Source organism: Calidris pugnax, unplaced genomic scaffold, assembly GCF_001431845.1.
Source record: "Calidris pugnax isolate Ruff unplaced genomic scaffold, ASM143184v1 scaffold244, whole genome shotgun sequence".
NCBI lineage: Eukaryota > Metazoa > Chordata > Aves > Charadriiformes > Scolopacidae > Calidris > Calidris pugnax.
The window spans coordinates 2,543,985-2,559,229 of NW_015091141.1; the positions used below are offsets into that span (position 1 = coordinate 2,543,985).

Consider the following 15,245-nt stretch of genomic DNA (forward strand, 5'->3'; position numbering starts at 1 on the left):
TCGGGGCGGCCCTGAGGAGCGCCAAGATGGCGGCCGCGCGGTGGCTCGGGGCGGCTGCGGGGCTGGGCGGCCGGTAGGTGACCGCGGGGCTCCCTCGGCCCCTCGCTGCCTCCGGCCCCGAGGCGGGGGAGCCCGGATTTTTCCCGGAGGGGTCCTCCTCTCGCCCTTTCCCCACGCGGCTGAGGGGGGAGGAGGGGGCGGCCGTGTCGCAGCGAGGGGCACCGCGACCTGCCGGGCCGCGGCGGAGCCTTCTGCGCCCTTCCCGCTTCCTTCCCCGCAGCAACAGGGCGGACGAGGGTGGAGTTGTTTCTTCCTTCTCTTCCTTACGGACGGGCAGCGGGAGGCTGCTTCTTCCCCCAACTCTTAATACAACAGCGAGGCGTTAATTGCCCCCGACGCGCCGGTCTGAGGGCCTTCCGCTGAGGGAGTGTTGGCGCAGGGGGGTGTGAGTCGTGAGGGGGGATTCCCCCCGGCATGGGGGGCTCAGGGCAGTGCAGCGGGGGGTAATTCCCTCCCACAGGTGCCCAGGATCATTCCATGAGGGGCAATTCCCCCTCCACGTGCTCGGGATCGTGCAACAAGGAGTAATTTCCCCCCAAAACCCACGGGCACAGGGTCACGCAGTGAGGGCAGTGAACTGCCCCCCCCCCCCCCCCCCGAAGCAATAAGGGGGAATTCTCCCACCCTGGTTGCTAAAAGCTATGCAATAAGGGGAAATTCAAAGGACTGCGTGGTGGACTAAAAAATGGACTATTATCGTTATTCTCCAAAGCTAAAGACCGAGGAGAACTTTTCTCTTGGAGGACCTTGCTCCCGCACCCTGTTGTGGGTTCTGTAGCTGCTGTCAACACTAAAAAATAAGCAAATAACCCGAGTGAGACCTTGTATGTCCCTCTCTTGCAGTGGGGAAGGCTGTTTTGTTTTGCCCTGTTCCTGTGTTTTGAGGAATCTGGGCCCTGTGTGGTGTTTCCTCTGAGTTACACCCGCCCCAAGAGAACCAGCCCCTCTCTCAGTAAGAGCCCCTGCAGATATAATTTATTTGGTTTATCTGCTTTTGCTCCTCTGATAAGGAGGAGGGAAACCAGAGAGTGACGAATCTCTGTAATATTTATTTGTGCTGTGACAGGAGGAGGGTTTTGGTTACATTCTCTGATTTTCACTTTGGAATCCCTGGCTGTGCATACAGCTACGGAAATCAGATGTGCAAGCGAGTATTTACACTTTTGAAAGTTAGGCTTGTTACTCCGTCACTCTGCCTTGCTTATTCTATCAAAGTTTTTTTTTTTCTTGTTTCCCCTCTGCTCTCCCCCCTCTTAACTTCATTTGAGCAGGTGACACCACCCCTGTTCCAATTGCTAGTGCGAGTTATGTGGCCAGTATGGGGCAGGGTCTCTTTTTAACTGGTTTGGTTTAATTCTGGAACAGTACTTGCATGGGAATATACTGAGTTTATTTATTCCCCAACGGCAAAAAATACAGAGGGGTGGGCAGGAGTGAGGGGTGGCTTGGTACATACAGCTAATAGAGTTTTTATCTTTTATCCAGATGTTATCCTGGTATTTTTTTCTTCTGAGGATTGTTTAAGAGTAGCTATTGCATTACCTTCTTAGCCTGTCTTGTATCTCCTAAGAGTCTTACAGGAGAGCCTTACCTTTGAGCAGGTAAACCCACAGAGTAGAGGAGTAAATTCTGGCCATGATTTGGCCTCAGGTGCTTGGGATTGGATTCATCACAGCTGGCTGCTTCTGAAAATCAGGTATTTAGTCCAAGCTAGTTTCCTAGGTGCCACTGTCCAAGGCAAGACAAAAGGCTCCCTTCGGGTGATTTATCCTCTTCTAGGTAAATAAGAGGATTAGCCTGTCTTTAGTGACCTTGAAGGAGTCTGGATTAATTTTGTAGGTGGCAAAAATTGGAGAGTTATGTCTGGTTTTTTATGAAATGGGAGAGAGGGAGCACCAGGAAGGGGAAAAAATGTGGGAGGTTTTGTGATACAGCCTGGGAGCTTGCTGTGTTACCAGAGAGGTTTGAGGCAAGTGAGTGTCTTGCTGAGTTTGGGGTCACTAGAAGCATGTGAAATATTCTTTCCGTGGGGTAGTGCAAACTTGTAATTTGGAAATTGTTAGTAAAATTATTTTTCTCTAGGTTCTGCCGTACGATGTTAAAAGATCATAATTTGACAACTCAACAGTCTTTCCATCAACTTGTGCCAAAGAAATCATTTCTTCCATCTGCAGTATGGCATAATGCAGGTAAGTACTGGTTAAAAATTAATAGATGAGTGCATTATGAGTTTTTATGTCTTTTGGTAATAAAGTCTAATCTGAGTGTGGTAGCATTTCTGGGGTGGTTTTTAATGAAGTGCTTGGACATTTGGAGCTTGGGGAGAAGATGTGGATGGCTCACTATGTGCTTGATGATACATGTTTTGTCTGTGTCATTCAGCTGCCAAGACTTATAAGGGGCTTTGTTGGTGTGAAATAGTATTTGGGTTTTCTGCATTTCTTAATTTTATTTCTGTCTTAGTGTAAATGTATCCTTTGTGAAAGATTTTGTTTTGCCTTCTGTCTTGCTTTAGCTCCTGAGCTCTGCCAGATAAAATTGCTAACCATCCAGATGGAACCTAGCAAGGATGAAAGCAAAGCCTTTCATTCTTAAAGCTGCAATATTTTCTTTTTTTAATTTTCCCCCTTTTGAACACGCATCAATGTATAGTGCATCAGTGACATTCTCCATTAATACTATCTGCAACTTGATATTACCCTGAAAAAGCAGTGTTTTAAGATTGAGTTTGTTGCACCTACCATTTTTTGGTAGTCTGTAATGCTCAGAAAAGAAAAAAATAAATCTGTGAAACTTGCTCTACAGAAAAACATTGTGATTTTGCACCTGCCTGAGGGATTTAGCAACTGCTTTCCAACGCTGTAGCAGAAAGGGACTAAGGCAAAAAAAATGTGCAGGTGCTGTTGCATGGAATTAGTCACAAATGGAAATCTTATTTAAATGAGTCTGCTCAGGCAGAAGTTGCTTTTTAATTTTGATTTCAGAGAAGTCCAGTCTTATCTGGACTGTTTTTCCTGTTTCAGTTCAAATCAACAGGCAGGCTCTTACCAGTCGACTTAGTATTTTTATCTGCTTCTGCAAGTGTCCTGCCAAAGTGGGCCTCTGTTTGGTGTCTTCTTCTTACCCTGGCAGATGGCAGAGCAGAGTGTGCAGGTCCTTCCTCAGAGGCTTGAAAGAACCCATGTCTGTGTTTGATGTGAATACAGCCAGTTACCAACTACTGAATAATAAATTCCAAATGGGTTTTTCCACAACTGTGCAAAGAACTCTCCGGGTTGATTAATGATTGAAAAACTTGCTCTTAGGAAGGCACATCTTCCAACTGCAGAAGGCAGTTTTTGAAGTACAGTAGGTACCCACATGGGCACCTTTTCTGGGAGCTGATACAGCCCTTTGTGTTCTAGGGTGTTAGAGGTGCTAAGTGAGCAACGTGTGAGAGCTGGTAGTAACCCATTGCTTTCAAAAAATTGGCAGAGTGCACTCAATTTACACCATCCAGATCCCCTGATGGTTATTTGTTAACTACACCGTTACACTGGATGGGATTTTGGATGCCACCTGGATCTTCTTCCATCCCCGTGGATAAAGCTGACTGGTTGCTGCTCTGTCGGGATTATTATTGTTACGTTAAGACTAAGTACTTCTGTGGGAAGTCTTTTTTCCTTTAAAAAAAACAAGAAAAAAGAAAATAAAATGCGGTATGTGCATACTTTGCCATTGTGGATATTCAAGTCAAATGGGTTGTTGCAGTGAGAGATACAAGCAGTTACAATTTGACAATTTATAAATAGGGTGATTTGCCATCTAATACTAGGGAGTCCAGGGAAAATGGGCAGTTTGGGAAAATGAAAATGTCAGCTCCTTTTTGCTGCTTTAACTCCTCCTATTGCTTATGTTTTGAAGTTATGTGAGCTTGTTTCTCAAGTATAATTTATTTATAAATATTAGTTCCTAGAGATTTTTGGTTTTAAAATGCTTTTTTTTTTTTCCCTGAATGTTTTTATGTCATTGTGTTATTTGGTGTGCGGGGAGGGTTAGAAAGAAGGAGAACTAGGAGGAGAATTAGGAGACAGGAAGCTGTCCTTAACTGATGTTCAGCTTCACTGGGACATCGGGCATATGCTGCAGAAAAATACACTATTAAATGTACACCGTTAAATGCAGAGTATTAAATTTTAGTCAAGATGAGTTTTTTTTACCCTCTTCTAGTGAAAGAAAGACCCATGCCTCAAAAGGAAGCTCGGTAAAAATTGTGTCTTTTAAACATCTTTACCAGTGAACTGTAAATAATTTTATTTTGAATTGTTTGGTCAGTTTGATTTCCGGAGGATAATCGATAGCTTACAGTAATTTTTCACTCTGTTGAAAATAGTATAAGCAGGGTGTGGTTCATTGTAAATATTGTTATGCTTGGTTTTCTTTTTTTTTAATAGTGCTGAAAAATGAAATAAAAACCATACCCCATAAATGATGTGTATTTTCAAGAGAGGGTTAGTAAAACTGATTACACTTTGAACAGGAAGTGACAATGCTGCAAGAGGGAGTTCCCAGCATTTGAGGATAATAAAATAAAAATAAAACCCCAACTAAATGCAACAGAGAAATGAATGTTGAATCTCTTGGCCTGGAGAAGAAAGCGAGGGTGGTACTGGCCTCATGCAGTTCGATGCTGTTGCAGTAGAATGCTTTTTAGTAAATAAAACTTAGCAAAAGATGCAGAGACAAGGTTCCATTGATGTTGTTTCCTGTGAGATAACGTGCCTGTGCTCATCTGTCTTCGTGTCAGTCTGGAGGTTTTCGTGGAACCCATTGCACTGTGTTTCAAACCCCTGTTGCTGCTCTGGCTGCTGTTTGCTCTGAGCAGCGATACCCGGGTCTGGGCTCACTGAACTGTCAGGATCCTTGGCTTTTGTTTAAGCTACTTAAGTCTGATTACATTATTTTTCTTCTTTTTCTTTTTGTTGTTTTTTTGTTTTGTTTGTGGTTTGTTTGTTTGTTAATTTCCAGTAAGATGTATGTTTATTCAAACTCAGGACACACCAAATCCAAATAGCTTGAAGTTTATTCCAGGGAAGGAGGTGCTGGAGTCGAGGACTATGGAGTTTTCCACACCAGCTGCAGCATTCTGCTCACCTTTAGCAAGGTATTATTAAACACATCATACTTTGTTTGGGGGACCGGTATGGGCTGTGTGTCTACAGCTGATGTTTAAGCACAGCTTCTGGTCATCCTGCTCCTCCTTATCCTCAGGAGCAGCTTGGTTGGATTTAAATTTTTAATACTGCTTTGCTTGTGCATGAAACGACTGTCCTTGCTAAAGCACTCCTCAGAGCTGTGTCGCAGCAGAATGCATCACGGTATAGTTTATGCAGGATTGTGTGGTGTTATTTATAAATGAGTTGTGTTGAACAGTTGCTGCGTCACCAGTGAGACCTCTGGCCCCAGTTTTGTAAAATCATTCCTGTCAGAACGCTCTTAATTCAAGTAGTTACTTGGAAATCGCGCGACTTCTCAGAACTGGGAGATAGCATAATGAAGTAGATAGTCCCCAAATACTACAAATTCAATGTAGTAGCTTGCTTGCTTTGGCAGATGTTGGTGCTACCCTGAGCTTCAAAGCCAGTGGATTTTTTTCATCACAAAGTTTTATAAAGTTTCTGTCCAAGGAAAGCCAGTTTTGGCCCATTCTGTCAGGCTGGAGCTATAAAAGGTCTTGAGAGTTGCAGCATAATGTGGAGTAGGAGTTGCTGAGCCAGGTAATTGATTTGCATGATCTTGGTGTAGAAGGGGTTTGGAGCACCCTCACAAGCCTCTTTGGGAATATTTAGAAGCATCTGTTTTTACGTGTTTGTTGTTGCTCTCACATTGGCCTCTGAAAAGAAATTCTACCTGGTTTGTGGGTGGAAGGGCTTCTTCTGTTTGGGGCTGAGATCCAGAAATGCTGCAGGGGGTCACCTCGGAGAGCTCGTTGGAGTCAGCTCTGTTTATGTTGGAAGAACTGTATGCAAAAGCAGAAGCTGTTTCATTTGACAGTGTCTCCAGGAAGCGTGGGGTTATCAAAGGTGAGCACTGACGTTTCCAAAAGATCTCTTGCAGAGCTGTTTTGAGAGCAAAAAGGATCTTTAGAAGCAAAGCTCTGCGACTTAAAGTAACAAATACAATGTGAAAGGTTTTTGAGGACATAAAACACGTTAGTGGAATGCTGGAGCTGTAGGATCCCATTATGCCCAAGTGCATCAGGTTGCAGAAGGCAATCAGCTGTCAGAAAGTGGCTTTTTGTTGTCATATATCTGCTAATAAACGTTTTCATCAAAGAAGATGTGTGTGCTGTGATGTATCCTGTGGCAGAACAGCTTCATTATGCAGGTTAATGGAAAAAAATTGCCTACTATGTATCGTTAAACCCCAGATTATGGGTTTTGTAAATGGAGTACTCATTTATTTTAAAAGGGAATATTTGTTTTCCAAAGACGTAATAAAAGCTTTCTGAAGGGGAGGGAGAATTATTTAATTGCAAATTTCATTGTGTAAGTAACTTTAAAATCCAGTTGGCTTAATGATATAAAAGGCCAGTACACGTATTGCTGTTTCATGTGTGGAAATTCTCTCAAATGGGGAGTGTGAAATCTCTTCTGTCAGTTCTTGTCACGCATTCCTCTGTGATAACATTTCCAATTCCTTCATTCATTACATTTTTGATGTTTTCCAGTCTTTCAGGAGAAAGACTTCCTTTCTTCCTTCCTCCCCCCCCCTCCCCTAATTAAAAAGCACTCTTAAAGCCTTACGCTGTGTTTAACTCTGGGTGTTTCCTACTTTTAATGATTTTTTTTTTTTTCTTTACTCTTCAGGAGTAGTATCATTTATTTATTCTGTAGGTGAATTAGTTGAGTGTTATTTTAACCATTTGTGGAGATTGGTCTTTGCATTCTCATTCTGCTTTTTAAAATATTGTCAAAAATATGCTCTTTCCTGTCATCTAAGTTGTTGTGTTGTGTTGGATGTGTGTTAATTTACCACCTCCTTGTTGGGTGCTGTATGGGCTATCTCAAGCAATTTAGTATGAATCCTGAGTATGAATACTTTCCTAAACCTTCCCGTTTTTCATGTGCCATACAAGTGACTAAAAATATTAAAACTTGCCAACAAAGGGAGTTGGTGTGTGAAAGCCTTGTGGACTACTTGGCACTAGTCCTTTTATTTATTTATTGAAGGCAGTTTTTATTGAGCACAATTGCTTTAAATAACTTTCTTTAATCTGAGGAATATTTCCTTGTATTTGCGCTACTCCTACCTGAAACAATAGGAACCTACTGATTGATGCTGAAAAATACATTTTTATATACAGAATATAATTTTACCTTTAAAAAGAACTGGAGAGAGAGTAACTCTTTCACACATCTTGTGGAAAAGTCTTGTAAGGTGTGTTCTGTTTTACTATGTACACAGCTCCATGGCAGGATGTCCTTCCTCTTAGTAAGCTGTAGGTGAAGTGACGCCAAGTTTTTGATAGTGGTTCTCGTTTTAGTGCTTATTTTTGTCTAGAAATGGATTCTAGAGCTTTTTTTCTGTGGCAGATTAATCCCTGTTGCCTGAAATGTGTGCGCATTTTGATTTTGTTTTGTTTTGTTTTCCTAACAGACAGTTATTCAAAATTGAAGGAGTTAAAAGTGTTTTCTTCGGACCAGACTTCATCACCATCACTAAGGTGAGCAGAGCAGGGGGCATGGGAGCAGATGACCTGCAGGGAAGGTTCTGAAGGAGCCAGGGGGGTGGAGGGATCACGGCCGGGTTGTGTTTGCCCAAGGTGTGGAGCTGAGGGCACCAGGCACAAGGTGTGGTGTGGAACCACGCAGTTATGCTGTTACTGTGTGGAGAGCACCAGGCAATGCTGTGAGTGATAATCTGGCTTAGAATTAAATGAAACCCAACGAACTTGAGTCTCTGAAACAGTTTGGTAAAAAAATACTGAAACAGTTTTGGTAAAAAGTGGTAAAAATACTCCTAATGTATTTAGAAGACTTTATTTTTCATCTCTTTTTAGTTAATATTGGCATGCAAGCAAGAAAACTTTTCTGTTGACTATTATAAATTGAGTCTTTTGGCAAAGCTGGACTTGCCAAAGCTCTGAAATCGAATACATGCATCAGATGTGAGAGCTCATTATGATATTTGTAATGCAAGAAGGATCTCTGCATAATTTGTTATGAGGAGGCAGATACTCTGGTTTTAATATATATATTATTTTTTAAAAATTTTTTTATTTCTGATTCTCAAAGGAGAGTGAAGACCTGGATTGGAACTTACTGAAACCAGATATTTATGCAACTATAATGGATTTCTTTGCCTCTGGTTTACCTGTGGTTACTGATGAGGCACCCAGGACAGATACAGGTAAATTGAACTCCTCAGGAAGAGGCCAGTAGCTGCCTTTAGGTTTAGTTTTTGTGACATTCAGAAGGGCCTCCCCTTCTCCCTCAGAAAAGCCTGCAAGAGAATTTAAAGTGAAAACTTGCTAGAATGAACAGGAGAGATTTTTCAGAGCGTGTGTGCTCTAGCAGAAGCAATGCTGTGCTATACCCATGAATATAAAGCCTGGTTCATGTCTCCTGGGCTCAGAGGAGTCTCTCTCTCTGCTGGAGCTGGGCTGGACTCTGGGTTTTGGCATCGTGGACCGTGAGGGTTGGACTAGATGCTCTCCAGAGGTCTCTTCCAACCCCATACCATTCTGTGATTCTGTGGTCTGTTACACTTTGTGTGTGTGAAATATTTTTGCAAGTACCAAGGCCGCATTCAGGAAGCTGTTGGGTGTTGCTGCAGATCCTTTTTGTACCGACACCTACAAAGGCTTTTATTTCCCTCCTTAAATCAAAAAAGAGTGCCCAGGGTTAATGTCCATGTCTTAATGATAGGTTTATGGTCTTACATGAACACGAAATAGTAACAAGTCTTTTCCAAACAATAGAACGTACTTGAGACTAACTTACAGTTTAACTCAAGGGGGGGTATTTTGCCTTTTATTTTCTCACTTGCAACTTAAACATTTTTTCCAGTGTTTTAAGGAAGATTATGACTGTTGAATTCCTCTCTGTTATGTCTGGATTTAATTTCGATATTAATGTTGACTTTATTTTATTTGAAAAAGTTGTCTTTAAAAATGCTTCTGTGAGACTAATGGTGACCTTAAAATTGCATCCAGAGCTGCTAAACCCAGACATATTCATAATTCTTTTCCTGCTGAATTTTTTTAGGTTGCTAGAACTTTCCACCTGAGGGTCCTGCCTTAACCTTACTCCGTCCTTATTGAATGTTAGTTGTTGCTTCCTTTAAAAGGTGGCGCTTCTGTTGTCTGCTGAGGCCTTTGCCTGTTGAGGAGAACTCTGAACCAATACTGATTTTGTCAGCCTGGGATGTAAATAAGGATAATGGAGGAAAAAATACTTACTCTGAATTAAGACTTCTGCCTTTTGGTTTCAGTCGTCTCACAGTGTTTTTATGCGATTTGGTTCTGCCATTATGGATGTGCAGTGTTAGCAATCATAGTGGAATTCTCTCCAAGTTCTGATTCACATTTTTCTTTTCCCCAAGCTGCATCAGAAGAAGATGATGAAGTTGTACTGATGATTAAAGAACTGCTGGATACAAGAATAAGGTAAACCAGGAATGTTACTGCTAGATGGAGTGAGTTAGTCTTGGAGTTTGGATTTATTTAGGGACCGGTGTGTTTTTCTTTGCTCAGTATCTAATGTGGGGATTTAAAGGGCAAAACTGGCCAGAGGTGAGAATGCTGTTCCCTCTGATTGAAAACTTTCTGTTTGGTTTTCCTTTTCAAGCAAACTGTGCTGAGCAGAGTCCGTATTGCTAAGTGATTTTAGAACCATGTATAGTCTGACCCTCCACAGTGCTTTTAAACAGGTCCCTTGGATTTAACCTGGTTATTTGTAAATAGTGAAAACAACCCAATCTTTGCATTTACAGTAGCTTTCTTTTTCCTCTGTTGTATTCATCTGTGTCTTAATTATACTTGTCCTTCCCTTGCAAGTATTCCAAAGTAGTTTTTACTCTTTTATCATACTCTACAGGAAAATTTACTGGTGGGTTTCCCTCACTGTCTGGGCTTCAGTGGATTTTGTCCTCTTACCCTGTTGCAATTTTATTGGTATTCTAACACAGCTTGAAGTTAGAAACTGGTGGTTACTAATGAAGTCTCAAGAGTGGCTATGGATCATGTTGTTTACCTGAAGTATATTTTTATGCTCATTAATTGCCTTCCAAAGTGAACTGAAAGGAATAAGCAACTTGACATTTTAGATGCAGGGGAAAATGTCTGCTGTGTTTCTAAAGCTGTGGTACCCAATGGTGACATCTTCCCCAGCTCACAAATTTCAGGAACCAGAAACATGTACGTGGGTCAAAATCGTGGAATGCAGTTTAATTTTTCCAGAAGTTATGATGAACTTGGGTTTTTTTAATTTCTTTTTTTTTTTTAGATGCTGCATTTTAAAAGGGATACTTAAAAATACCAGTTTGGTTATCTCAGAGCTGACATACGGTTCTGGTTCATTTTCCTGAGAGGAAAGAGGGAGAAAAGCAGAAATGAGCTTGAAACATTTTTCCCAAGCATATGTGCTAAATGTTGAAAAGTGTAACCCAGATACACTGCTGTCTAAAGCCATGGCAGAAAGCACAGTTCAGGAGGCCCTTTGCTGGGTGTAAGCTCCCTATAGTAAGTCAGCCCTTGATTGCCCAGTGCCTTTCCTAACGGGCATTTGGAATTTCTGCCCAAATTTCTGCTTCTCCCCACCTTTTTCTTTCTTTCATTCCCTTCCCCCTGCGCCCCTTAGAGGACCAAGAAGCTGTTGATGGGAATATTAGCAGTACTGTATCTTTCTTCACTTTACTGCAGGATAGTTTACAGAAGCTATATATAAACCAAGGGTACATACAGAGCACTTACTGTTTAATCGTTCAAAAATACATGCAAAGAAGTTGTCAGAAGGTGCGGGATGGAGGGAATGTAGATGTGAAAGGTGTGTTTAAAAAAGTTAATTTCAACTAGGAAAGATGGAAATTTTAGTCAGGTTCTTTGGCTTTCTGGAATGGGGGTGATTTGCTGTGGTGAGTTGTTAATAAATGAGTCAGATTCATAGATTATTCTCTTAGGAATGAACTCTCAAAAGAGTTATTTTGGAAATCAGTATAAAGAACTTCTGTTAGAGTAACTCGATGGTTTTAGCTTGGTCTGGAAAAATGTTGCTATGGGGATACAGTTACAATGCTGGGCATTTGGTGCTTGCAAAAGGAGACCAGGCTGCAGAAATGCTAATGGTACTGGGATGTGATCTTACCAGATGCTGGTTTCTTCACCCGTTAGCGGGATTGAGCTTTTATGTAGTTGGAGCTTTTTTTCTGTCCTGTGTAAGCTGTGGTGAACTGCAGATTTCTGGAAGCACTGACGGACTTGTCACCATCCCAGGGCAGGTAACAATGCACGTGCATCATGTGGTAGGACACGTACCCATGGCATTTGGCACATAACAGAGGCAATCATCGTTACACGTGGAGAGAGCCCCAAGGCAAACCAGTATTTGTTTGCAGGCTGAATCGAGCTCTGTTCTAGGCTGCTTAGCCTTGCCTAGAATTTCAATGATTCCTTCCTGTGCTGCTGCATTCATTGCAAATACGTTTTGCTCAATATCCTACAGGAAAACAGTAGCCCTCAATGTGAGAGAGTCCAGCAAAGTATGTATGGTGGGAAATTCCAACCAGGTGCTTGTAGAGAAGGAGAGCTGTAGTTACTATTTTGTGACAGTTCACTGTGTGTATTAAATGGAGCTTTACTAAGGATTTCTGGAAGGAAACGTATTTCAGCTATGCTTGCTTTAAATTGAGTCTTGTGTTCCATCAGGCCGACAGTGCAAGAAGATGGTGGTGATGTTATTTATAAAGGCTTTGAGGATGGGATTGTGCAGCTGAAGTTGCAGGGTTCGTGCACCAGCTGTCCCAGCTCCATCATCACCCTGAAGAACGGGATACAGAACATGCTCCAGTTCTACATCCCTGAAGTGGAAGGCGTGGAACAGGTGGGTTGGTGAGAGATAACACCTGTTTTCTTTTAAATAGGAAAGACAGTCCCTTTCCAGCGTGGACAGGTTGGTGGTTTAAGCAAAAGCACAGGAGGTATAGATGCAGTTTTTCCAGGTCAGAAGCTGTATCTTAGCAAAAGATCCAGAACTCTGCAAAGTCCTGTACAACCCCGTGCACCTAAATCTGCTGGGGGGTTCCTGGTGGAAAGCAGCTTTGCAGAAAAGGACCTGGGGTGCTGGGGGGTGCCAAGGTGAACCTGAGCCAGCTGTTGCCAGCTGTGTGCCCTCGTGGCAAAGGAGGCTGATGATGCCAGGGCTGCTTTTGGAGGAGTGCTGCCAGCAGGCTGAGGGGAGGTGGTCCCTCCTTGGACTCGCCATATGCCCGTGTCCCTCTGGCATTGAGGAGCCCAGACCTGGACGCTCTGTGTTTTGCCTGTTACCTTTGTGCTTTGGGGACTCTTTGTGATAATAAGGGGCAGGCTTTTGTCCCTTAAAACACCGATTCTTTTACTGCCTCATTAAAAATCTGATACGCTGGAGTGATTGTTTTAGTGGCCTTTGTAATACCTCGACCAGCTCCTATTAGTTCAGCCACGTTTCCTCCTGGCATTTTTGATTGCCAGTTGTTTCTTACTTTTTTCATGTGACCATTGTCATTCAGCAGCGTAGAATAACTGCTGCTCTCGCTGGGTCCAGCAGGGGTTTAATGTAATAAATTCTCTATGCCATCCTGTGGGACTGAGAGTTTAAACTGTTTACCTAAGCTACTTCTGGATTTGTTTTCAGGTTGTTGACGATGATGATGACGTGGAGAAAGAAGCAAATTCTACTTGAACTTGCATCATTTATGGCTGAATACGTATTTACCTCCTGGTGTATGTAAACTATCTTTGTGCTGAGGAACAACCAAATTTGCCTTTCTGTTCAGGAAAATAGTTGCACTTACAGCTGTGAAAATGTATCATCAGCTTAAGCAGTTTGTTCACTAATTTATTAAATGCCCTACATTTAAAAAAAAGAATTCTTCTGTTCTACTTTGTACTATGTCTTAAGAAAGAAACGGTGGGCATTAAAAGTGGTGATGAGTCTCTCTGTTGTTCTTTCATACAAAAAATTCAAGACTGAAAAAGAAGGCAGAAGTAAAATTTCTTGACTCGTTTTTTGTGCAATAGAATTATTAAATGTTTATTCCCCCAAACCTCCTTATGGGGCTTGCAGGGCTATCTGCCCTTGCTCTGTAATTGGGAAATTCAGGAATGTTAATTTTATCAAGTCTTGTTAAAAAGCTTTTGATTCATATCAGGTTTTTGTGTTTGAAAAATAACCCATAACTTCAGCTCTTCATTTTAGAGAATGTAATGTTGCCATCACTTGTGGAAGGCTACCTACCTGCTCACTACCACTGTGCAAACAATAGCAACAGAAAGGAAAAATGGGAGTTGTTTGTTATAAAAATCCTATCTTCTAAAATAAATGTTAGAAGATGATGATCCTTATCAGCTGTAGTAAACAGGGAGACTAATTAGCTTATTTGGAAGTTAAATGTACAGCCACCATTAGTGGTCTGTTTAAACTTGCAAAAGATTCATCTTGATGTTGGAGTATTATGTTGAGCATTAATGTGCAGTGCTTCAGGGCACAAATTACATTTGTAGGCTCGCAAAGAGAACGAATGTGTTTACCTGTGCCATATCCTGTTTGCTCCTTCTGCGGTGCCAGAGAGCACAGCCCGTGTGTAACTTGGCTGCCCTGGCTGAGCCAGGGAAGACGTGGCAGAACGGAACCAGTTCCTGTTTTAGGGACTATGGGAAGAGAAATGTTTATTGTCCTGAAGCTGAAATACGTAAATCAGGCTTTGCAAGTGCTTCTGTTTACTTAGGACAGTCTCTTTCTGGTGCCTGGCTTCAGCTGGCTCTGCTGGTGGAAGTACCATTTCAGTTTTGTGCTGCCACAATTGGGCTGAGTTTGGGGTTGTTCTTTGGCTGATGGTCACAGTCACATTCCCTGTGTGCAGGGATTTGATAGCCCTGGGGTACGTTCCCCTTTTTCACTCCTTGCCAGTGTAATTCCACCGAGTCCCTAAACAGGATCAGTTAACTCAGTGGAGAATCTTTTATATAGCACGCAGATCAGCGTGTGGTAGCCATAAATGTCTTATTACTTGTTAGAAATTTGAAAATAAATATTTCAGTAAAATATTTCTTCAGATTTTGTAGAGAGTAATAAGCTAGAGTCATTTAAACTACCCTCTCAGGATTTGAAAGTTGGTTTGAAATGACCGTATTTTCTTTACCCTGTTCCAAAGTACACGGTGCCTGATCTTACAAGTGACAAAATTCCCCTTGAGGTTGGCCCAGACTATCCAAAAGAGAGATTGTGCAAGTGTTACCACCATGTTCTTCTTTGTCAGCAAACCATAGAATGCCAAGTAATGTTTCTGGTTTCTCAAAAATAGTCTTTTTTGGGCCCAATTTGTCAATTTAATGCACTATATAAGCCAAAACCTAAACAGTAAAGTAGCAGTTTTGTGTGTTAAAGAAAATGTATGTCTTAAACCTGTGGTCTTTCTTATTCAACTAAGCAGTACTAATCTGTCCCAGATAGAGTAAGGATCCAGTTCTGCCGCTGTCTTAGTATTTCCAGTCTTGTTTTTAATGGGGTTTTGATTTGCAGAGATGGGACTGAACGCAGCCTCCCTGCTCTGGGGCTGACGATGCAGCGTCTTCTGATTTTGAGACTGAAGAGGTTCCATGTCCAGCGTGTATCCTGTGTGTCCTCCAGTTCCTCAGACTCTTCTTCTGTAGAGAGAAGCACGTAACGCTCGTGTGCCACCCCCTTTTACCTGCTCCATCCCACTCAGAGTAAGCTCTTCAGGGCAGTGGTTGCATTTCTACAGCGTGAAGTAACGGGGGGCTCTGCAACTCTGGATGGAGGGGAGCAGGGGCGAGAAGGTGAAGTGCCAGTTCTCACTTGGGGAGCAGAATGAAACCCAACCACAGCATTAATGATAACCATAAACTCTAATCCTCTGACAGCCCAGTGTGGTAAAGTTGTCAGTCCAGATCATTAGGAGTTTCTGTGTGAACCTTCCAGGCTCTGTCT

The 15,245-nt window shown here is 42.2% G+C and overlaps 1 protein-coding gene across 3 annotated transcripts; it reads left to right on the forward strand.

Annotated features, from left to right (window-relative positions):
• NFU1 (NFU1 iron-sulfur cluster scaffold) lies at positions 1–14,685 on the forward strand. 3 transcript variants are annotated; one of them, XM_014958836.1, is made up of 8 exons: positions 1–73; positions 2,143–2,249; positions 5,068–5,203; positions 7,699–7,765; positions 8,337–8,451; positions 9,646–9,709; positions 11,966–12,140; positions 12,930–14,685. In XM_014958836.1, exons 1-8 carry the CDS (start codon positions 27–29, stop codon positions 12,975–12,977), a joined length of 759 nt encoding a protein of 252 aa, XP_014814322.1. In that variant the 5' UTR covers positions 1–26; the 3' UTR covers positions 12,978–14,685. The 3 variants fall into 3 exon arrangements, with proteins under 3 accessions (XP_014814322.1, XP_014814323.1, XP_014814324.1); XM_014958837.1 differs by lacking the exon at positions 1–73 and having other exon boundaries at positions 2,141–2,249; positions 5,094–5,203; XM_014958838.1 differs by lacking the exons at positions 1–73; positions 2,143–2,249; positions 5,068–5,203 and adding an exon at positions 5,654–5,816.
• Positions 14,686–15,245: the final 560 nt, after the last annotated feature.